Source organism: Oncorhynchus masou, chromosome 17, assembly GCF_036934945.1.
Source record: "Oncorhynchus masou masou isolate Uvic2021 chromosome 17, UVic_Omas_1.1, whole genome shotgun sequence".
NCBI lineage: Eukaryota > Metazoa > Chordata > Actinopteri > Salmoniformes > Salmonidae > Oncorhynchus > Oncorhynchus masou.
In genome coordinates, this window is record NC_088228.1 from 4450374 (window position 1) to 4475518 (window position 25145).

The 25145-nt window shown below is 43.8% G+C and overlaps 1 protein-coding gene across 1 annotated transcript in view; it reads right to left on the reverse strand.

Annotated features, from left to right (window-relative positions):
• LOC135558338 (receptor-type tyrosine-protein phosphatase mu-like) overlaps window positions 1-25145 on the reverse strand; it is a 588334-nt gene that overhangs the window by 369145 nt on the left and 194044 nt on the right. Inside the window, exons 5-6 of the mRNA XM_064992077.1 lie at window positions 18986-19101; window positions 15959-16133 (exon numbers count right to left, since the gene is read on the reverse strand). Of these exons, the coding sequence (XP_064848149.1) occupies window positions 15959-16133; window positions 18986-19101 (291 nt within the window). The remainder of the gene's footprint in view (window positions 1-15958; window positions 16134-18985; window positions 19102-25145) is intronic.

The window sequence follows — 25145 nt, forward strand, 5'->3', positions numbered from 1 at the left end:
CTACAGAGTCACTGACCCAACAGTCTTCACTACTAGGTTACCTACAGAGTCACTGACCCAACGGTCTTCACTACTAGGTTACCTACAGAGTTACTGACCCAACGGTCTTCACTATTAGGTTACCTACAGTCACTGACCCAACGGTACTAGGTTCACTACTAGGTTACCTACAGAGTTACTGACCCAACGGTCTTAACTGCTAGGTTACCTACAGAGTTACTGACCCAACGGTCTTAACTGCTAGGTTACCTACAGAGTTACTGACCCAACGGTCTTCACTACTAGGTTACCTACAGAGTTACTGACCCAACGGTCTTAACTGCTAGGTTACCTACAGAGTTACTGACCCAACGGTCTTCACTACTAGGTTACCTACAGAGTTACTGACCCAACGGTCTTAACTGCTAGGTTACCTACAGAGTTACTGACCCAACGGTCTTAACTGCTAGGTTACCTACAGAGTTACTGACCCAACGGTCTTCACTACTAGGTTACCTACAGAGTTACTGACCCAACGGTCTTAACTGCTAGGTTACCTACAGAGTTACTGACCCAACAGTCTTCACTACTAGGTTACCTACAGTCACTGACCCAACGGTCTTCACTACTAGGTTACCTACAGAGTCACTGACACAACGGTCTTCACTACTAGGTTACCTACAGTCACTGACCCAACAGTCTTCACTACTAGGTTACCTACAGAGTCACTGACCCAACGGTCTTCACTACTAGGTTACCTACAGAGTTACTGACCCAACGGTCTTCACTGCTAGGTTACCTACAGAGTCACTGACCCAACGGTCTTCACTACTAGGTTACCTACAGTCACTGACCCAACGGTCTTCACTACTAGGTTACCTACAGTCACTGACCCAACGGTCTTCACTACTAGGTTACCTACAGAGTCACTGACCCAACGGTCTTCACTACTAGGTTACCTACAGTCACTGACCCAACAGTCTTCACTACTAGGTTACCTACAGAGTCACTGACCCAACGGTCTTCACTACTAGGTTATCTACAGAGTCACTGACCCAACGGTCTTCACTACTAGGTTACCTACAGAGTCACTGACCCAACGGTCTTCACTACTAGGTTACCTACAGTCACTGACCCAACAGTCTTCACTACTAGGTTACCTATAGAGTCACTGACCCAACAGTCTTCACTACTAGGTTACCTACAGAGTCACTGACCCAACAGTCTTCACTACTAGGTTACCTACAGAGTTACTGACCCAACAGTCTTCACTACTAGGTTACCTACAGAGTCACTGACCCAACAGTCTTCACTACTAGGTTACCTACAGTCACTAACCCAACGGTCTTCACTACTAGGTTACCTACAGAGTCACTGACCCAACGGTTTTCACTACTAGGTTACCTACAGAGTCACTGACCCAACGGTCTTCACTGCTAGGTTACCTACAGAGTCACTGACCCAACGGTCTTCACTGCTAGGTTACCTACAGAGTCACTGACCCAACGGTCTTCACTACTAGGTTACCTACAGAGTCACTGACCCAACGGTCTTCACTGCTAGGTTACCTACAGAGTCACTGACCCAACGGTCTTCACTACTAGGTTACCTACAGTCACTGACCCAACGGTCTTCACTACTAGGTTACCTACAGAGTCACTGACCCAACGGTCTTCACTACTAGGTTACCTACAGAGTCACTGACCCAACGGTCTTCACTACTAGGTTACCTACAGTCACTGACCCAACGGTTTTCACTACTAGGTTACCTACAGAGTCACTGACCCAACGGTCTTCACTACTAGGTTACCTACAGAGTCACTGACCCAACGGTCTTCACTACTAGGTTACCTACAGAGTCACTGACCCAACGGTCTTCACTACTAGGTTACCTACAGAGTTACTGACCCAACAGTCTTCACTACTAGGTTACCTACAGAGTTACTGACCCAACGGTCTTCACTACTAGGTTACCTACAGAGTTACTGACCCAACGGTCTTCACTACTAGGTTACCTACAGAGTTACTGACCCAACAGTCTTCACTACTAGGTTACCTACAGTCACTGACCCAACGGTCTTCACTACTAGGTTACCTACAGAGTCACTGACCCAACGGTCTTAACTGCTAGGTTACCTACAGAGTTACTGACCCAACGGTCTTCACTATTAGGTTACCTACAGAGTTACTGACCCAACAGTCTTCATTACTAGGTTACATACAGAGTTACTGACCCAACGGTCTTAACTGCTAGGTTACCTACAGAGTCACTGACCCAACGGTCTTAACTGCTAGGTTACCTACAGAGTTACTGACCCAACGGTCTTCACTACTAGGTTACCTACAGAGTTACTGACCCAACGGTCTTCACTACTAGGTTACCTACAGTCACTGACCCAACGGTCTTCACTACTAGGTTACCTACAGAGTTACTGACCCAACGGTCTTCACTACTAGGTTACCTACAGAGTCACTGACCCAACGGTCTTCATTACTAGGTTACCTACAGAGTTACTGACCCAACAGTCTTCACTACTAGGTTACCTACAGAGTCACTGACCCAACGGTCTTCACTACTAGGTTACCTACAGAGTCACTGACCCAACGGTCTTCACTACTAGGTTACCTACAGAGTCACTGACCCAAAGGTCTTCATTACTAGGTTACCTACAGAGTCACTGACTCAAAGGTCTTCATTACTAGGTTACCTACAGAGTCACTGACCCAACGGTCTTCACTACTAGGTTACCTACAGAGTTACTGACCCAACGGTCTTCACTACTAGGTTACCTACAGAGTTACTGACCCAACAGTCTTCACTACTAGGTTACCTACAGTCACTGACCCAACAGTCTTCACTACTAGGTTACCTACAGTCACTGACCCAACAGTCTTCACTACTAGGTTACCTACAGAGTCACTGACCCAACGGTCTTCACTACTAGGTTACCTACAGAGTCACTGACCCAACGGTCTTCACTACTAGGTTACCTACAGAGTCACTGACCCAACGGTCTTCACTACTAGGTTACCTACAGTCACTGACCCAACGGTCTTCACTACTAGGTTACCTACAGAGTTACTGACCCAACGGTCTTCACTACTAGGTTACCTACAGAGTCACTGACCCAACGGTCTTCATTACTAGGTTACCTACAGAGTTACTGACCCAACAGTCTTCACTACTAGGTTACCTACAGAGTCACTGACCCAACGGTCTTCACTACTAGGTTACCTACAGAGTCACTGACCCAACGGTCTTCACTACTAGGTTACCTACAGAGTCACTGACCCAACGGTCTTAACTGCTAGGTTACCTACAGAGTTACTGACCCAACGGTCTTCACTACTAGGTTACCTACAGAGTTACTGACCCAACAGTCTTCATTACTAGGTTACATACAGAGTTACTGACCCAACGGTCTTAACTGCTAGGTTACCTACAGAGTCACTGACCCAACGGTCTTAACTGCTAGGTTACCTACAGAGTTACTGACCCAACGGTCTTCACTACTAGGTTACCTACAGAGTTACTGACCCAACGGTCTTCACTACTAGGTTACCTACAGTCACTGACCCAACGGTCTTCACTACTAGGTTACCTACAGAGTTACTGACCCAACGGTCTTCACTACTAGGTTACCTACAGAGTCACTGACCCAACGGTCTTCATTACTAGGTTACCTACAGAGTTACTGACCCAACAGTCTTCACTACTAGGTTACCTACAGAGTCACTGACCCAACGGTCTTCACTACTAGGTTACCTACAGAGTCACTGACCCAACGGTCTTCACTACTAGGTTACCTACAGAGTCACTGACCCAAAGGTCTTCATTACTAGGTTACCTACAGAGTCACTGACTCAAAGGTCTTCATTACTAGGTTACCTACAGAGTCACTGACTCAACGGTCTTCACTACTAGGTTACCTACAGAGTTACTGACCCAACGGTCTTCACTACTAGGTTACCTACAGAGTTACTGACCCAACAGTCTTCACTACTAGGTTACCTACAGTCACTGACCCAACAGTCTTCACTACTAGGTTACCTACAGTCACTGACCCAACAGTCTTCACTACTAGGTTACCTACAGAGTCACTGACCCAACGGTCTTCACTACTAGGTTACCTACAGAGTCACTGACCCAACGGTCTTCACTACTAGGTTACCTACAGAGTCACTGACCCAACGGTCTTCACTACTAGGTTACCTACAGTCACTGACCCAACGGTCTTCACTACTAGGTTACCTACAGAGTCACTGACCCAACGGTCTTCACTACTAGGTTACCTACAGAGTCACTGACCCAACAGTCTTCACTCCTAGGTTACCTACAGAGTCACTGACCCAACAGTCTTCACTACTAGGTTACCTACAGAGTCACTGACCCAACGGTCTTCACTACTAGGTTACCTACAGTCACTGACCCAACGGTCTTCACTACTAGGTTACCTACAGAGTCACTGACCCAACGGTCTTCACTACTAGGTTACCTACAGAGTCACTGACCCAACAGTCTTCACTCCTAGGTTACCTACAGAGTCACTGACCCAACAGTCTTCACTACTAGGTTACCTACAGAGTCACTGACCCAACAGTCTTCACTGCTAGGTTACCTACAGTCACTGACCCAACGGTCTTCACTACTAGGTTACCTACAGAGTTACTGACCCAACGGTCTTCACTACTAGGTTACCTACAGAGTCACTGACCCAACAGTCTTCACTCCTAGGTTACCTACAGAGTCACTGACCCAACAGTCTTCACTACTAGGTTACCTACAGAGTTACTGACCCAACGGTCTTCACTACTAGGTTACCTACAGAGTTACTGACCCAACGGTCTTCACTACTAGGTTACCTACAGAGTCACTGACCCAACGGTCTTCACTACTAGGTTACCTACAGAGTCACTGACCCAACGGTCTTAACTGCTAGGTTACCTACAGAGTTACTGACCCAACGGTCTTCACTACTAGGTTACCTACAGAGTTACTGACCCAACAGTCTTCATTACTAGGTTACATACAGAGTTACTGACCCAACGGTCTTAACTGCTAGGTTACCTACAGAGTCACTGACCCAACGGTCTTAACTGCTAGGTTACCTACAGAGTTACTGACCCAACGGTCTTCACTACTAGGTTACCTACAGAGTTACTGACCCAACGGTCTTCACTACTAGGTTACCTACAGTCACTGACCCAACGGTCTTCACTACTAGGTTACCTACAGAGTTACTGACCCAACGGTCTTCACTACTAGGTTACCTACAGAGTCACTGACCCAACGGTCTTCATTACTAGGTTACCTACAGAGTTACTGACCCAACAGTCTTCACTACTAGGTTACCTACAGAGTCACTGACCCAACGGTCTTCACTACTAGGTTACCTACAGAGTCACTGACCCAACGGTCTTCACTACTAGGTTACCTACAGAGTCACTGACCCAAAGGTCTTCATTACTAGGTTACCTACAGAGTCACTGACTCAAAGGTCTTCATTACTAGGTTACCTACAGAGTCACTGACTCAACGGTCTTCACTACTAGGTTACCTACAGAGTTACTGACCCAACGGTCTTCACTACTAGGTTACCTACAGAGTTACTGACCCAACAGTCTTCACTACTAGGTTACCTACAGTCACTGACCCAACAGTCTTCACTACTAGGTTACCTACAGTCACTGACCCAACAGTCTTCACTACTAGGTTACCTACAGAGTCACTGACCCAACGGTCTTCACTACTAGGTTACCTACAGAGTCACTGACCCAACGGTCTTCACTACTAGGTTACCTACAGAGTCACTGACCCAACGGTCTTCACTACTAGGTTACCTACAGTCACTGACCCAACGGTCTTCACTACTAGGTTACCTACAGAGTCACTGACCCAACGGTCTTCACTACTAGGTTACCTACAGAGTCACTGACCCAACAGTCTTCACTGCTAGGTTACCTACAGTCACTGACCCAACGGTCTTCACTACTAGGTTACCTACAGAGTTACTGACCCAACGGTCTTCACTACTAGGTTACCTACAGAGTCACTGACCCAACAGTCTTCACTCCTAGGTTACCTACAGAGTCACTGACCCAACAGTCTTCACTACTAGGTTACCTACAGAGTTACTGACCCAACGGTCTTCACTACTAGGTTACCTACAGAGTTACTGACCCAACGGTCTTCACTACTAGGTTACCTACAGAGTCACTGACCCAACAGTCTTCACTCCTAGGTTACCTACAGAGTCACTGACCCAACAGTCTTCACTACTAGGTTACCTACAGAGTTACTGACCCAACGGTCTTCACTACTAGGTTACCTACAGAGTCACTGACCCAACGGTCTTCATTACTAGGTTACCTACAGAGTCACTGACCCAACGGTCTTAACTGCTAGGTTACCTACAGAGTTACTGACCCAACGGTCTTCACTACTAGGTTACCTACAGAGTTACTGACCCAACAGTCTTCATTACTAGGTTACATACAGAGTTACTGACCCAACGGTCTTAACTGCTAGGTTACCTACAGAGTCACTGACCCAACGGTCTTAACTGCTAGGTTACCTACAGAGTTACTGACCCAGCGGTCTTCACTACTAGGTTACCTACAGAGTTACTGACCCAACGGTCTTCACTACTAGGTTACCTACAGTCACTGACCCAACGGTCTTCACTACTAGGTTACCTACAGAGTTACTGACCCAACGGTCTTCACTACTAGGTTACCTACAGAGTCACTGACCCAACGGTCTTCATTACTAGGTTACCTACAGAGTTACTGACCCAACAGTCTTCACTACTAGGTTACCTACAGAGTCACTGACCCAACGGTCTTCACTACTAGGTTACCTACAGAGTCACTGACCCAACGGTCTTCACTACTAGGTTACCTACAGAGTCACTGACCCAAAGGTCTTCATTACTAGGTTACCTACAGAGTCACTGACTCAAAGGTCTTCATTACTAGGTTACCTACAGAGTCACTGACCCAACGGTCTTCACTACTAGGTTACCTACAGAGTTACTGACCCAACGGTCTTCACTACTAGGTTACCTACAGAGTTACTGACCCAACAGTCTTCACTACTAGGTTACCTACAGTCACTGACCCAACAGTCTTCACTACTAGGTTACCTACAGTCACTGACCCAACAGTCTTCACTACTAGGTTACCTACAGAGTCACTGACCCAACGGTCTTCACTACTAGGTTACCTACAGAGTCACTGACCCAACGGTCTTCACTACTAGGTTACCTACAGAGTCACTGACCCAACGGTCTTCACTACTAGGTTACCTACAGTCACTGACCCAACGGTCTTCACTACTAGGTTACCTACAGAGTTACTGACCCAACGGTCTTCACTACTAGGTTACCTACAGAGTCACTGACCCAACGGTCTTCATTACTAGGTTACCTACAGAGTTACTGACCCAACAGTCTTCACTACTAGGTTACCTACAGAGTCACTGACCCAACGGTCTTCACTACTAGGTTACCTACAGAGTCACTGACCCAACGGTCTTCACTACTAGGTTACCTACAGAGTCACTGACCCAACGGTCTTAACTGCTAGGTTACCTACAGAGTTACTGACCCAACGGTCTTCACTACTAGGTTACCTACAGAGTTACTGACCCAACAGTCTTCATTACTAGGTTACATACAGAGTTACTGACCCAACGGTCTTAACTGCTAGGTTACCTACAGAGTCACTGACCCAACGGTCTTAACTGCTAGGTTACCTACAGAGTTACTGACCCAACGGTCTTCACTACTAGGTTACCTACAGAGTTACTGACCCAACGGTCTTCACTACTAGGTTACCTACAGTCACTGACCCAACGGTCTTCACTACTAGGTTACCTACAGAGTTACTGACCCAACGGTCTTCACTACTAGGTTACCTACAGAGTCACTGACCCAACGGTCTTCATTACTAGGTTACCTACAGAGTTACTGACCCAACAGTCTTCACTACTAGGTTACCTACAGAGTCACTGACCCAACGGTCTTCACTACTAGGTTACCTACAGAGTCACTGACCCAACGGTCTTCACTACTAGGTTACCTACAGAGTCACTGACCCAAAGGTCTTCATTACTAGGTTACCTACAGAGTCACTGACTCAAAGGTCTTCATTACTAGGTTACCTACAGAGTCACTGACTCAACGGTCTTCACTACTAGGTTACCTACAGAGTTACTGACCCAACGGTCTTCACTACTAGGTTACCTACAGAGTTACTGACCCAACAGTCTTCACTACTAGGTTACCTACAGTCACTGACCCAACAGTCTTCACTACTAGGTTACCTACAGTCACTGACCCAACAGTCTTCACTACTAGGTTACCTACAGAGTCACTGACCCAACGGTCTTCACTACTAGGTTACCTACAGAGTCACTGACCCAACGGTCTTCACTACTAGGTTACCTACAGAGTCACTGACCCAACGGTCTTCACTACTAGGTTACCTACAGTCACTGACCCAACGGTCTTCACTACTAGGTTACCTACAGAGTCACTGACCCAACGGTCTTCACTACTAGGTTACCTACAGAGTCACTGACCCAACAGTCTTCACTGCTAGGTTACCTACAGTCACTGACCCAACGGTCTTCACTACTAGGTTACCTACAGAGTTACTGACCCAACGGTCTTCACTACTAGGTTACCTACAGAGTCACTGACCCAACAGTCTTCACTACTAGGTTACCTACAGAGTCACTGACCCAACAGTCTTCACTACTAGGTTACCTACAGAGTTACTGACCCAACGGTCTTCACTACTAGGTTACCTACAGAGTTACTGACCCAACGGTCTTCACTACTAGGTTACCTACAGAGTCACTGACCCAACAGTCTTCACTACTAGGTTACCTACAGAGTCACTGACCCAACAGTCTTCACTACTAGGTTACCTACAGAGTTACTGACCCAACGGTCTTCACTACTAGGTTACCTACAGAGTCACTGACCCAACGGTCTTCATTACTAGGTTACCTACAGAGTTACTGACCCAACAGTCTTCACTACTAGGTTACCTACAGAGTCACTGACCCAACGGTCTTCACTGCTAGGTTACCTACAGAGTCACTGACCCAACAGTCTTCACTACTAGGTGACCTACAGAGTCACTGACCCAACGGTCTTCACTGCTAGGTTACCTACAGAGTCACTGACCCAACAGTCTTCACTACTAGGTGACCTACAGAGTCACTGACCCAACGGTCTTCACTACTAGGTTACCTACAGAGTTACTGACCCAACGGTCTTCACTATTAGGTTACCTACAGTCACTGACCCAACGGTCTTCACTACTAGGTTACCTACAGAGTTACTGACCCAACGGTCTTAACTGCTAGGTTACCTACAGAGTTACTGACCCAACGGTCTTAACTGCTAGGTTACCTACAGAGTTACTGACCCAACGGTCTTCACTACTAGGTTACCTACAGAGTTACTGACCCAACGGTCTTAACTGCTAGGTTACCTACAGAGTTACTGACCCAACGGTCTTCACTACTAGGTTACCTACAGAGTTACTGACCCAACGGTCTTAACTGCTAGGTTACCTACAGAGTTACTGACCCAACGGTCTTAACTGCTAGGTTACCTACAGAGTTACTGACCCAACGGTCTTCACTACTAGGTTACCTACAGAGTTACTGACCCAACGGTCTTAACTGCTAGGTTACCTACAGAGTTACTGACCCAACGGTCTTCACTACTAGGTTACCTACAGAGTTACTGACCCAACGGTCTTAACTGCTAGGTTACCTACAGAGTTACTGACCCAACGGTCTTCACTACTAGGTTACCTACAGAGTTACTGACCCAACGGTCTTAACTGCTAGGTTACCTACAGAGTTACTGACCCAACGGTCTTAACTGCTAGGTTACCTACAGTATATGCCTTGATTTATATCACATGATTTACTGCAATATTATCGAGGGGTTTTTATGAAACACACTTGACTTTTTGTTAGGGGGAGAAAAAATCCTGATTTGTATCTAACGACCAATCTCTAGTGACGCAGATATTTGTGTGTATGTTGCCGAGTGTGTTACTGAGTGCCTACAGGACAGTATATTATTAAACCCTAAATTCTCCATGAACACACCACTGAAATGTTGTGCTCCCGAGTGGTTCAGCGGTCTAAAGGCACTCCATCTCACCACTAGAGGCGTCACTCCAGACACCCTGGTTTGAGTCCAGGCTCTATCACAACCGGCCGTGATTGGGAGTCCCATAGGGCGGCGCACAAGTGGCCCAGTGTTGTTAAGAGATTGGCCCGGGGTAGGCCTTCATTGTAAATAATAATTTGTTCTTAACTGGCTTGCCAAGTTAAAATAGAGGTGAAACAAAATAAACACTGTCTGCCACAATATATTGGACACTTTATAGTGCACTTCTATTGACCAGGGCCTATGGGGTTAGTAGTGCACTTCTATTGACCAGGGCCTATGGGATTCGTAGTGCACTTCTATTGACCAGGACCTATGGGGTTATTAGTGCACTTCTATTGACCAGGGCCTATGGGATTCGTAGTGCACTTCTATTGACCAGGGCCTATGGGGTTAGTAGTGCACTTCTATTGACCAGGGCCTATGGGGTTAGTAGTGCACTTCTATTAACTAGAGCTCTATGGGGCTAGTAGTGCACTTCTATTGACCAGGGCCTATGGGGTTAGTAGTGCACTTCTATTGACCAGGGTCTATGGGGTTAGTAGTGCACTTCTATTGACCAGGGCCTATGGGGTTAGTAGTGCACTTCTATTGACCAGGGCCTATGGGGTTAGTAGTGCACTTCTATTGACCAGGGCCTATGGGGTTAGTAGTGCACTTCTATTAACTAGAGCTCTATGGGGCTAGTAGTGCACTTCTATTGACCAGGGCCTATGGGGTTAGTAGTGCACTTCTATTGACCAGGGTCTATGGGGTTAGTAGTGCACTTCTATTGACCAGGGTCTATGGGGTTAGTAGTGCACTTCTATTGACCAGGGTCTATGGGGTTAGTAGTGCACTTCTATTGACCAGGATCTATGGGGTTAGTAGTGCACTTCTATTGACCAGGGCCTATGGGGTTAGTAGTGCACTTCTATTGACCAGGGCCTATGGGTTCCGTAGGGAATAGGGTGTCATTCGAGACGCACCCTCTTTCTTCCCATCTCTCTCTGTGTAAAACTCTGAGGACGGGGTCGTTATAACATGATGGACACCCCTCCATCCAGACACACTGGATTAAACCTATCAATCAAACACGAAGCTGCCAGACAAAAAAAAAAGGTCAGGCCAGTAAATATTCAATAGACAGCGCAGGCCGACTGAGGTGGAGAAATATACACGGCCATTACAGGACTAAAGGGAAGAGGCTGGATTTAGTTTCACACTCAGTCCATAAATTCATATCAAACTGCAGGGAGAAGAGGAGGGTGGTATGAGAGAGGTTCCTCTGCGTGCGTGCGTGCGTGTGTGCATGTGTGTGTGTGTGTGTCTGTGTGTGTGGTAATGCCACCTACTTGCCCTTAATTGTTCAAATCAAAACAATTTTATTTGTCACATACACATGGTTCGCAGATGTTAATGTGAGTGTAGCGAAATGCTTGTGCTTCTAGTTCCGACAATGCAGTAATAACCAACGAGTAATCTAACTAACAATTCCTAATCTACTGTCTTATAGACACAAGTGTAAAGGGATAAAAATATGTACATAAAGATATATGAATGAGTGATGGTACAGAACGGCATAGGCAAGATGCAGTAGATGGTATCGAGTACAGTATATACATATGAGATGAGTATGTAAACAAAGTGGCATAGTTAAAGTGGCTAGTGATACATGTATTACATAAAGATGCAGTAGATGATATAGAGTACAGTATATACGTATACATATGAGATGAATAATGTAGGGTATGTAAACATTATATTAAGTAGCGTTGTTTAAAGTGGCTAGTGATATATTTTTACATCAATTTCCATTATTAACTTTTTATGGCTGCACGAGCAGTATTGAGTGGCTGGATGAAAAGGTGCCCATTGTAAACGGCCAGCTCCTCAGTCTCAGTTGCTAATATGTGCATATTATTATTAGTATTGGATAGAAAACACTCTAAAGTTTCCAAAACTGTCAAAATATTGTCTGTGAGTATAACAGAACTGATATTGCAGGCGAAACCCTGAGAAAAATCAAAGCAGGAAGTGGCCTCTATTTTGAAAACTCCATGTTCCCATAGCCTCCCTTTGCTGGGTTTAAAGGGATATGAACCAGATTCCTTTTCCTATCGCTTCCTCAAGGTGTCAACAGTCTTCAGACATATTTGCAGGCTTTTATTTTGAAAAATGAGCCAGAACGATGACATCGTGTCAAGTGGTCACATGAGTTTTGCTCGCGCAACAGAGTTTGGATAGGTATTGCTTTTCCCTCTCCTACTGTGAAAGACATTTGCGGTTGATATATTATCGATTATATATTTTGAAAACAACCTGAAGGATTGATTATAAAAAACTTTTGACATGTTTCTGTGGACATTACGGAAACTATTTGGAATTTGTCTGCGTTGTCGTGACCGCTCTTTCCTGTGGATTTCTGAACATAAAGCGACAAACAAACAGAGGTATTTAAAAAATAATCTTTACGGAACAAAAGGAACATTTGTTGCGTGAGTGAAAACATCTGAAGATCATCAAAGGTAAACGATTAATTTGATTGCTTTTCTGATTTTCGTGACCGAGCTACCTGATGCTAAGTGTACTTAATGTTTTATCGTGCGATCGATAAACTTACCAAACGCTTGGATTGCTTTCGCTGAAAAGCATAATTTAAAAATCTGACACGACAGGTCGATTAACAAAAGGCTAAGCTGTGTTTTCCTATATTGCACTTGTGAATTCATGAATATAAATATTTCTAGTAATATTTATTGTATGTAGCGCTATGCTATTCAGCGGTTGTTGATGACACTTATCCCGATATCGGGATTGCAGCCATAACAAGTTAATTGTGGCTGGAGTTGAGTCAGTGTGTTGGCCACTCAATGTTACTGTATAACTTTCTGATGGCCTTGAGATAAAAGCTGTTTTGATGCACCTGTACTGACCTCGCCTTCTGGATGATAGCGGGGTGAACAAGCAGTGGCTCGGGTGGTTGTTGTCCTTGATGATCTTTATGGCCTTCCTGTGACACCGGGTGGTGTAGGTGTCCTGGAGGGCAGGTAGTTTGCCCCGGGTGATGCGTTGTGCAGACATCACTACCCTCTGGAGAGCCTTACGGTTGTGGGCGGAGCAGTTGCCGTACCAGGCGGTGATACAGCCCGATAGGATGCTCTCGATTGTGCATCTGTAGAAGTTTGTGAGTGCTTTGGGTGACAAGCCTAATTTCTTCAGCCTCCTGAGGTTGAAATGGCGCTGCTGCGCCTCCTTCACGACGCTGTCTGTGTGGGTGAACCAATTCAGTTGGTCTGTGATGTGTACGCCGAGGAACTTAAAACTTACTACCCTCTCCACTACTGTCCCATCGATGTGGATAGGGGGGTGCTCCCTCTGCTGTTTCCTGAAGTCCACAATCATCTCCTTTGTTTTGTTGGCGTTGTTTATTTATTATTTTCCTGACACCACACTCCGAGGGCCCTTACCTCCTCCCTGTATGCCGTCTCGTCGTTGGTGGTAATCAAGCCTACCACTGGAGTATCAAACTTGATGATTGAGTTGGAGGTGTGCATGGCCACGCAGTTGTGGGTGAGCAGGGAGTACAGGAGAGGGCTCAGAACACACCCTTGTGGGGCCCCAGTGTTGAGGATCAGCGGGTGGAGATGTTGTTACCTACCCTCACCACCTGGGGGCGGCCCGTCAGGAAATCCAGTACCCAGTTGCACAGGGCGGGGTCGAGACCCAGGGTCTCGAGCTTGATGACGATTTTGGAGGGTACTATGGTGTTAAATGCTGACCTAAAGTCGATGAACAGCATTCTCACATAGGTATTCCTCTTGTCCAGATGGGTTAGGGCAGTGTGCAGTGTGCAGTGTGGTTGCGTCTTTGGGCGGTAAGCAAATTGCATGAACAGACCTGAGCGCGGGAGCTTCCTGTTTTAGTTTCTGTCTGTAGGCTGGAAGCAACAAAATGGAGTCGTGGTCAGCTTTTCCGAAAGGAGGTCAGGGGAGGGCCTTATATGCGTCGCGGAAGTTAGAATAACAATGATCCAGGGTTTTACCAGCCCTGGTTGCGCAATTGATATGCTGATACAATTTAGGGAGTCTTGTTTTCAGATTTGATTGTTTCCGTGAAGCAAAGAACGTTACAGTCTCTGATGTCTCGCTGGAATGCTACCCTTGCTCGGATTTCATCAACCTTGTTGTCAAGAGACTGGAAATTGGCGAGTAGTATGCTAGGGAGGGGTGCGCGATGTGCCCGTCTCCGGAGCCTGACCAGAAGACCGCTTCGTTTGACTCTTTTACGACGTCGTTGTTTTGGGTCGCCTGCTGGGTTCCGATCCATTGTCCTGGGTGGAAAGGCAGAACACAGGATCCGCTTCGGGAAAGTCATATTCCTGGTCGTAATGATGGTGAGTTGACGTTCCTCTTATATTCAGTAGTTCCTCCCGACTGTATGTAATGAAACCTAAGATTACCTGGGGTACCAAAAAATCCAAATACTGCATAGTTTCCTAGGAACGCGAAGCGAGGCGGCCATCTCTGTTGGCGCCCATCTCTGGAGTATTAAGGCTGATGTTGTTGAGCAGGAAAAGACAGGAAGTAGCAGAAGATGGGTCTGCCTTGTCCTTTAGTGTAGAATGGGTCTGTATCATCATTTTGGTTAGAATGGGTCAGGCCTCTCCGCTCGTTCAAGGGCATGACTTTATAGAGAACACACACATCCCAGTCCACTAGGGAACACATCAACATAAACCTTTACTTCTCTGGCTGTGTTTAATATTTAACCTCGTTGGGGCTTTCTTTTGTCTTTGAGGATATTCTGGAAAACAACGTCTGAATCATTTCCTGGTTGTGTATGTCTTGTGCTCATTGCTCTACGAAGGTAGTGGGAATGTTGAGGCTATTTCAGTTCTGTTGTGGTTCCCATTTCAAAATTCACCACAATGTAATTTAAAAGGTTTTGGAGGAGAATGACTGAGATCTACAGTACTTATGTTTTCTGGTGAGTTCTCTATAGTTGGACACTAGAGTACTTACGTTTTATGGTGCGTTCTCTATAGTTGGACACTAGAGTACTTATGTTTTCTGGTGAGTTCTCTATAGTTGGACACTAGAGTACTTACGTTTTATGGTGCTTTCTCTATAGTTGGACACTAGAGTACTTACGTTTTATGGTGCGTTCTCTATAGTTGGACACTAGAGTACTTATGTTTTCTGGTGAGTTCTCTATAGTTGGACACTAGAGTACTTACGTTTTATGGTGAGTTCTCCATAGTTGGACACTAGAGTACATACGTTTTATGGTCAGTTCTCCATAGTTGGACACTAGAGTACTTACGTTTTATGGTCAGTTCTCTATAGTTGGAGACTAAAGTACTTACGTTTTATGGTGAGTTCTCTATAGTTGGACACTAGAGTACTTATGTTTTCTGGTGAGTTCTCTATAGTTGGACACTAGAGTACTTACGTTTTATGGTCAGTTCTCCATAGTTGGACACTAGAGTACTTACGTTTTATGGTCAGTTCTCCATAGTTGGACACTAGAGTACTTACGTTTTATGGTCAGTTCTCCATAGTTGGACACTAGAGTACTTACGTTTTATGGTCAGTTCTCCATAGTTGGACACTAGAGTACTTACGTTTTATGGTCAGTTCTCCATAGTTGGACACTAGAGTACATACGTTTTATGGTCAGTTCTCCATAGTTGGACACTAGAGTACTTACGTTTTATGGTCAGTTCTCCATAGTTGGACACTAGAGTACTTACGTTTTATGGTCAGTTCTCCATAGTTGGACACTAGAGTACTTACGTTTTATGGTCAGTTCTCCATAGTTGGACACTCCAACTCCTTTGTCAGAGTGGACGATGCATCGGTAGCGTCCTGAGTCTCCTTTAGTGGTGTTCTCCACGTCGAAGGTCCCAATGAAGCGTCTGTTGTTCCATGGCTTGGTGGACTTCATAGGGGCCACGCGTCCACCAATACCCTGTTAGAACACAGTCAGGGGTCAGAGGTCAAAACAGCAGCAGGTTAGATGTAGTTTTAGTGGTACATGGTCATTTAGTGGACTTCATAGGGGCCACGCGTCCACCAATACCCTGTTAGAACACAGTCAGGGGTCAGAGGTCAAAACAGAACACACAGCAGGTTAGATGTAGTTTTAGTGGTACATGGTCATTTAGTGGCCTTCATAGGGGCCTCGCGTCCACCAATACCCTGTTAGAACACAGTCAGGGGTCAGAGGTCAAAACGGAACACACAGCAGGTTAGATGTAGTTTTAGTGGTACATGGTCATTTAGTGGCCTTCATAGGGGCCTCGCGTCCACCAATACCCTGTTAGAACACAGTCAGGGGTCAGAGGTCAAAACAGAACACACAGCAGGTTAGATGTAGTTTTAGTGGTACATGGTCATTTAGTGGACTTCATAGGGGCCACGCATCCACCAATACCCTGTTGAAACACACAGCAGGTTAGATGTAGTTTTAGTGGTACATGGTCATTTAGTGGCCTTCATGGGGAACTTGCGTCCACCCTGTTGAAACACAGACAGGGGTTAGCTCTTAAAACGTTGGGTTAGGCAAAAATAAAATTGACAGGTTTAAATACTAAAGTGGCTTGACCTTGATTGCATCAGTGTTCGAGGGGACAACAGTGTGTGTTTGTGGCAGCAGATCCAACAGGAGAACCAACAGCAAAGTACAGAAAGATCTTTGATGAAAACCTGCTCCAGATCGCTCAGGACCTCAAATTGGGGCTAAGGTTCACCTTCCAACAGGACAACGACCCTAAGCACACAGCCAAGACAATGCAAGACCTCCCGATCGAACATCTCTAGAGAGACCTGAAAATACCTGTGCAGCAACGCTCCCCATCCAACCTGACAGAGCTTGAGAGGATCTGCAGAGAAGAATGGGAGAAACTCCCCAAATACAGATCTGCCAAGCTTGTAACATCATACTAAAGAAGACTCAAGACTGTAATCACTGCCAAAGGTGCTTCAACAAAGTACTGAGTAAAGGGTCTGAACACTTATGTAAATGTGATAATTAATTTCTAAGAACATGTTTTTTGCTTTATCATTAAAGGTTATTGTTATGTCAATAATGGGTATTGTGATGTCATTAAGGGGTATTGTGATGTCATTATGGGGTATTGTGTGTAGATTGATGAGGGAAAAAACAATTTAATCCATTATAGAATAAGGCTGTAACGTAACAGAATATGGAAAAAGTCAAGGGGGCTGATTACTCTCCGAATGCACTGTATATGGTACATATAAACATGAATATATAACTATATATATATATACAGTATATCACAAAAGTGAGTATATCTTTTCATGTGACAACACTGAAGAAATGACACTTTGCTTTGCTACAAGTGTAAAGTAGTGAGTGTACAGCTTGTATAACAGTGTAAATTTGCTGTCCCCTCAAAATAACTCAACACACAGCCATTAATGTCTAAACCGCTGGCAACAAAAGTGAGTACACCCCTAAGTGAAAATGTCCAAATTGGACCCAAAGTGTCAATATTTTGTGTGGCCACCATCATTTTCCAGCACTGGTTTAATCCCATGGAGTTCACCAGAGCTTCACACGTTACCATAGGCTGTACACTCACTACTTTACATTGGAGCAAAGTGTCAATTCTTCAGTGTTGTCACATGAAAAGATATACTCAAATATTTACAAAAATGTGAGGGGTGTACTCACTTTTGTATTCAGACCCCTTGGGGTGGGGGGCAAATAAAATCTCTCTCTCTCTTTTCCCTTCTCTCTCTCTCTCTCTTTTCCCTTCCCTTCTCTCTCTCTCTCTCTTTTCCCTTCCCTTCTCTCTCTCTCTCTCTCTCTCTCTTTTCCCTTCCCTCTCTCTCTTCTCTCTCTCTCTCTCTCTCTTTTCCCTTCCCTTCTCTCTCTCTCTGTCTCTCTCTCTCTCTTTTCCCTTCCCTTCCCTTCCCTCTCTCTCTCTCTCTCTCTCTCTCTCTCTCTCTCTTCTCTCTCTCTCTCTCTCTCTCTCTCTCTCTCTTCTCTCTCTCTCTCTCTCTCTCTCTCTCTCTCTCTCTCTCTCTCTCTCTCTCTCTCTCTCTCTCTCTCTCTCTCTCTCTCTCTCTCTCTCTCTCTCTCTCTCTCTCTCTCTCTCTCTCTCTCTCTCTCTCTCTCTCTCTCTCTCTCTCTCTCTCTCTCTCTCTCTCTCTCTCTCTCTCTCTCTCTCTCTCTCTCTCTCTCTCTCTCTCTCTCTCTCTCTCTCTCTCTCTCTCTCTCTCTCTCTCTCTCTCTCTCTCTCTCTCTCTCTCTCTCTCTCTCTCTCTCTCTCTCTCTCTCTCTCTCTCTCTCTCTCTCTCTCTCTCTCTCTCTCTCTCTCTCTCTCTCTCTCTCTCTCTCTCTCTCTCTCTCTCTCTCTCTCTCTCGGGTCTCCAGTTGGTGAACTCTTTTAGGTTCTAGATAAGCACCTTTCTTCCAAGAGTGTAGGCCAGGGTTTGATATAGTGAAACCTACTACCGCTAAAATCTTGTTCCTTCCCAGCAGTAATGTCTAGTTCAAATCATCAATATCAACAACCAGTCATAATCTTCAACCGGTACAATGTTGTTTTATCTGAATCGGGTGTTTTTTTGTTTGTTGTTGTGCTGGAATAGAACCAGGTACTGAATTGGAGATCCCCAGTGAGGAGGCAGGTAAATGAAAACACCTCCAGTAGTAAAGTGAAGTGTAACATTTTGGGTGAACATTGTTACCTGTAACCAGAGGTTGAAGTTGTCTCTCTGTCGTCTATTAACAGTACAGTGGATTGTTAGGTTTAGGGGTCAGGGGTCAGGATATGGTGTTGTTGTTACCTGTAACCAGAGGTTGAAGTTGTCTCTCTGTCGTCCGTTGACAGTACAGTGGAAGGCGGCCGTCTGTCCGGCGTTCACCTCTACACCCTTTATGGTCAGGAAGTGAGGGGTGTTCACTATAAACACACAAACACACACACACACACATACACATATATATATATGTCAATATACAGTAATATAAATATAACCCAAAACCTCTATGTCCTTTATGGTCAGGAAGTGAGGGGTGTTCACTATAAACACACAAACACACACACATATATATATACATATATATATGTCAATATACAGTAATATATATATATAACCCAAAACCTCTATGTCCTTTATGATCAGGAAAATATGTTTATAATAGGGTATTCCCTTCATGGGATTAGAATCTGTAACAAAGCATTACATTCTGTGGATACTACATGGAGTTAGAATCTACAACAAAGCATTACATTCTGTGGATACTACATGGAGTTAGAATCTACAACAAAGCATTACATTCTGTGGATACTACATGGAGTTAGAATCTACAACAAAGCATTACATTCTGTGGATACTACATGGAGTTAGAATCTGCAACAAAGCATTACATTCTGTGGATACTACATGGAGTTAGAATCTACAACAAAGCATTACATTCTGTGGATACTACATGGAGTTAGAATCTACAACAAAGCATTACATTCTGTGGATACTACATGGAGTTAGAATCTACAACAAAGCATTACATTCTGTGGATACTACATGGAGTTAGAATCTACAACAAAGCATTACATTCTGTGGATACTACATGGAGTTTGAATCTACAACAAAGCATTACATTCTGTGGATACTGTTACTGTATGTGTTTTTATAATAAGAGGTATTAAAGATCCAATCCGGATATATCATAAGACCATTTAACACAGAGTATAATTTTAACATGTGCTTCACTGTACACCCCCATTCTGTAAGGCGGAAAACCAGGCCAAATAATCCTCTGATCTTGACTAGTTCGATAGAAACACAAGAAACCCTACAAAGAACCTCACTAAGCTAATTGTACCGTTTCACTATTCATCAAATCTTGTCCTACTTTAAACATGTATAAAATTCTATATGATACATTACAGTAGAAGACACAGTATCAGTATTACCTAGTATTGACTATATGATACATTACAAGACATAGTATCAGTATTACCTAGTATTATGTATATATGATATATTACAAGACATAGTATCAGTATTACCTAGTATTATGTATATATGATACATTACATAGTATCAGTATTACCTAGTATTATGTATATATGATACATTATATAGTATCAGTATTACCTAGTATTATATATAGATAATACATTACATAGTATCAGTATTACCTAGTATTATGACTATATGATACATTACATAGTATCAGTATTACCTAGTATTATGACTATATGATACATTACATAGTATCAGTATTACCTAGTATTATGTATCTATGATACATTACATAGTATCAGTATTACCTAGTATTATGCATATATGATATATTACCTAGTATTATGACTATATGATACATTACATAGTATCAGTATTACCTAATATTATGTATATATGATACATTACATAGTATAAGTATTACCTAGTATTATGTATATATGATACATTACATAGTATCAGTATTACCTAGTATTATGTATATATGATACATTACATAGTATAAGTATTACCTAGTATTATGTATATATGATACATTACATAGTATAAGTATTACCTAGTATTATGTATATATGATATATTACCTAGTATTATGACTATATGATACATTACATAGTATACGTATTACCTAGTATTATGTATATATGATATATCACCTAGTATTATGACTATATGATACATTACATAGTATAAGTATTACCTAGTATTATGTATATATGATACATTACATAGTATAAGTATTACCTAGTATTATGTATATATGATATATTACCTAGTATTATGACTATATGATACATTACATAGTATAAGTATTACCTAGTATTATGTATATATGATATATTACCTAGTATTATGACTATATGATACATTACATAGTATCAGTATTACCTAGTATTATGACTATATGATGCTTTACATAGTATCAGTATTACCTAGTATTATGTATATATGATATATTACAAGACATAGTATCAGTATTACCTAGTATTATGACTATATGATGCATTACATAGTATCAGTATTACCTAGTATTATGTATATATGATATATTACAAGACATAGTATCAGTATTACCTAGTATTATGTATATATGATACATTACATAGTATCAGTATTACCTAGTATTATGTATATATGATGCATTATATAGTATCAGTATTACCTAGTATTATCTATATATGATGCATTATATAGTATCAGTATTACCTAGTATTATGTATATATGATATATGACATAGTATCAGTATTACCTAGTATTATGTATATATGATATATGATATATTACATAGTATCAGTATTACCTAGTATTATGACTTTGACCTGTCAAACCTCCTCTAAATGCCAAACCAGACAAATCCATTTTTCTCATCGTTTGCTAATGTCTTTTTAAATGCTGCGTTGGAAAAGTAGGCGATGGACCACACAGGCAGTACTAATCACATCTCAGAGCTAGCCCATATTCCACACGGTCGTATTAAGCACAAAATGAATTGCCTCTGCTCCACTAGGACCCCTCTAGACCCTGTCTGCATCCCAAACGGCACCCTATTCCCTATATGGTGCACTACTTTTTGGCTCTGGCTAAAAAGGTAGTACACAATATAGGGAATAGGGTGGACATTTGGGATGCAAGCTCACGATCAATGCAGCGTATGAGTATCACTCAGAGAGAAACCCGATCACCACTCCCTAAGCGGCGTATTGATCCGTTCACATTTCTACATTTAAACATCTATCACGTCGTCGTCGTGGTGACAAGTGTTTTCATTGATCTGCTTCTGCTACATTTGTGTGCAGTGCAGAAACTAGCACCGTTACTATGGAAATCCTTCTCATTGACATTACATTTGTAGGAATTCAGCTGCTTGATCCCGTGGTCACTAGATAATTTACATACAACAACCTGACCTGTGGTCTGTGTGACATAGCATTGATGATTAAAGCTAGATGGCTAGCCTTGAATTAATTAACGGAAAACCATTGTGTTATTGATTGTAGCTGAGATTGTGAGCTATGGGCCTTAGACTGCAGGCCTTACCATTAGGCTGTAGATTGTGAGCTATGGGCCTTAGACTGCAGGCCTTACCGTTAGGCTGTAGATTGTGAGCTATGGGCCTTAGACTGCAGGCCTTACCATTAGGCTGTAGATTGTGAGCTATGGGCCTTAGACTGCAGGCCTTACCGTTAGGCTGTAGATTGTGAGCTATGGGCCTTAGACTGCAGGCCTTACCATTAGGCTGTAGATTGTGAGCTATGGGCCTTAGACTGCAGGCCTTACCGTTAGGCTGTAGATTGTGAGCTATGGGCCTTAGACTGCAGGCCTTACCATTAGGCTGTAGATTGTGAGCTATGGGCCTTAGACTGCAGGCCTTACCATTAGGCTGTAGATTGTGAGCTATGGGCCTTAGACAGCAGGCCTTACCATTAGGCTGTAGATTGTGAGCTATGGGCCTTAGACTGCAGGCCTTACCATTAGGCTGTAGATTGTGAGCTATGGGCCTTAGACAGCAGGCCTTACCGTTAGGCTGTAGATTGTGAGCTATGGGCCTTAGACTGCAGGCCTTACCGTTAGGCTGTAGATTGTGAGCTATGGGCCTTAGACTGCAGGCCTTACCATTAGTAAGAGGACCTACGTATAGTTGAAGTCAGAAGTTTACATACACTTAGGTTGGAGTCATTAAAACTTGGGGTCAGAAGTGTACATTGACTGTGCCTTTATACAGCTTGGAAAATTCCAGAAAATGATGTCATGGCTTTAGAAGCTTCTGATAGGATTATTGAAATCGTTTGAGACAATTGGAGGTGTCCCTGTGGATGTATTTCAAGGCCTACTTTCGAACTCAGTGCCTCTTTGCTTGACATCATGGGAAAATCAAAGGAAATCAGCCAAGACGTCAGAAAAAAAATTGTAGTGGTTCCTCCTTGGGAGCAAATTCCTAACGCCTGAAGGTACCACGTTCATCTGTACAAACAATAGTACACAAGTATAAACACCATGGGACCAGGCAGCCGTCACACCGCTCAGGAAAGCGTTCTGTCTCCTAGAGATGATGCAAAAAGTGCAAATCAATCCCAGAACAACAGCAAAGGACCTTGTGAAGATGCTGGAGGAAACCGGTACAAAAGTATCTATATCTACAGTAAAACGAGTCCTATATCGACATAACCTGAAAGGCCACTCGGCAAGGAAGAAGCCACTGCTCTAAAACCGACATAAAAAAGCCAGACTAGGGTTTGTAACTGCACATGGAGACAAAGATTGTACTTTTTGGAGAAATGCCCTCTGGTCTGATGAAAAAAAAAAGAACTGTTTGGTCATAATGATCATCGTCATGTTTGGAGGAAAAAGGGGAAGACTTGCAAGCTGAAGAACACCATCCCAACCGTGAAGCACGGGGGTGGCAGCATCATGTTGTGGGGTGGCAGCATCATGTTGTGGGGGTGCTTCGCTGCAGGGGGGACTGGTGAACTTCACAAAATAGATGGTGTCATGAGGTTGGAAAATTATGTGGATATATTGAAGCAACATCTCAAGACATCAGTCAGGAACTTAAAGCTTGGTCATAAATGGGTCTTCCAAATGGGCAATAACCCCAAGCATACTTCTAAAGTTGTGGCAAAATGGCTTCAGGACAACAAAGTCAAGGTATTGGAGTGGCCATCACAATGCCCTGACCTCAATCCTATAGAAAATATGTGGGCAGAACTGAAGAAGCGTGTGCAAGCAAGGAGGCCTACAAACCTGACTCAGTTACACCAGCTCTGTCAGGAGGAATGGGCCCCAATTTTTTTTTTTTTTTTAATTTTTACCCCTTTTTCTCCCCAATTTCGTGGTATCCAATTGTTTAGTAGCTACTATCTTATCTCATCGCTACAACTCCCGTACGGGCTCGGGAGAGACGTAGGTTGAAAGTCATGCGTCCTCCGATACACAACCCAACCAGCCGCACTGCTTCTTAACACAGTGAGCATCCAACCCGGAAGCCAGCCGCACCAATGTGTCGGAGGAAACACCGTGTACCTGGCAACCTGTGTTAGCGTGCACTGCGCCCGGCCCGCCACAGGAGTCGCTGGGCGGCGATGAGACAAGAACATCCCTACCGACCAAGCCCTCCCTAACCCGGACGACGCTAGGCCAATTGTGCGTCGCCCCACGGACCTCCCGGTCGCGGCCGGTTACGACAGAACCTGGGCGCGAACCCAGAGTCTCTGATGGCACAGCTGGCGCTGCAGTACAGTGCCCTTAACCACTGCGCAACCCAACTTATTGTGGGAAGCTTGTGGAAGGCTACCCGAAATGTTTGACCCAAGTATTACCAAATATTAATTGAGGTTATGTAAACTTCTGACCCACTGGGAACGAGAATAAATTAATAAAAGCTGAAATAAATCATTCTCTCAACTATTAGTCTGACATTTCAAATTTTTTAAATAAAGTGCTGATCCTAACTGGCCTAAAACAGGGGCATTTTTACTAGGATTAAAGGTCAGGAATTGTGAAACACTGAGTTTAAATGTATTTGGCTAAGGTGTATGTAAACTTCCGACTTCAACTGTATGTCATGTAAATTGTTCTGGCTGTATCATTGTGAGGCGTCGAACCTCAGCACAACCCTAGAACATGAGACTCCCAGGCTGGAATTAAACAGAACATAGCTCTCCCTCAACACCTAGAAACACATGTTCACTACCTGTGGTACATGATTGAAAAGACACACGTGTTCAGTAGTACTGCAGGTGCTTCTATACCTGCATAGCTTGCTGTTTGGGGTTTTAGGCTGGGTTTCTGTACAGCACTTTGAGATATCAGCTGATGTACGAAGGGCTATATAAATACATTTGATTTGATTTGATTAGTAGCATGGGACCGTTTGATGCCTGGAGTGGATGAATACACATGTAAATCATCTACATGAAGATTACTAGTCTCTTCCTGTACACACAGTACAACCTAAACACTTCAGCATATTTTGGGTTT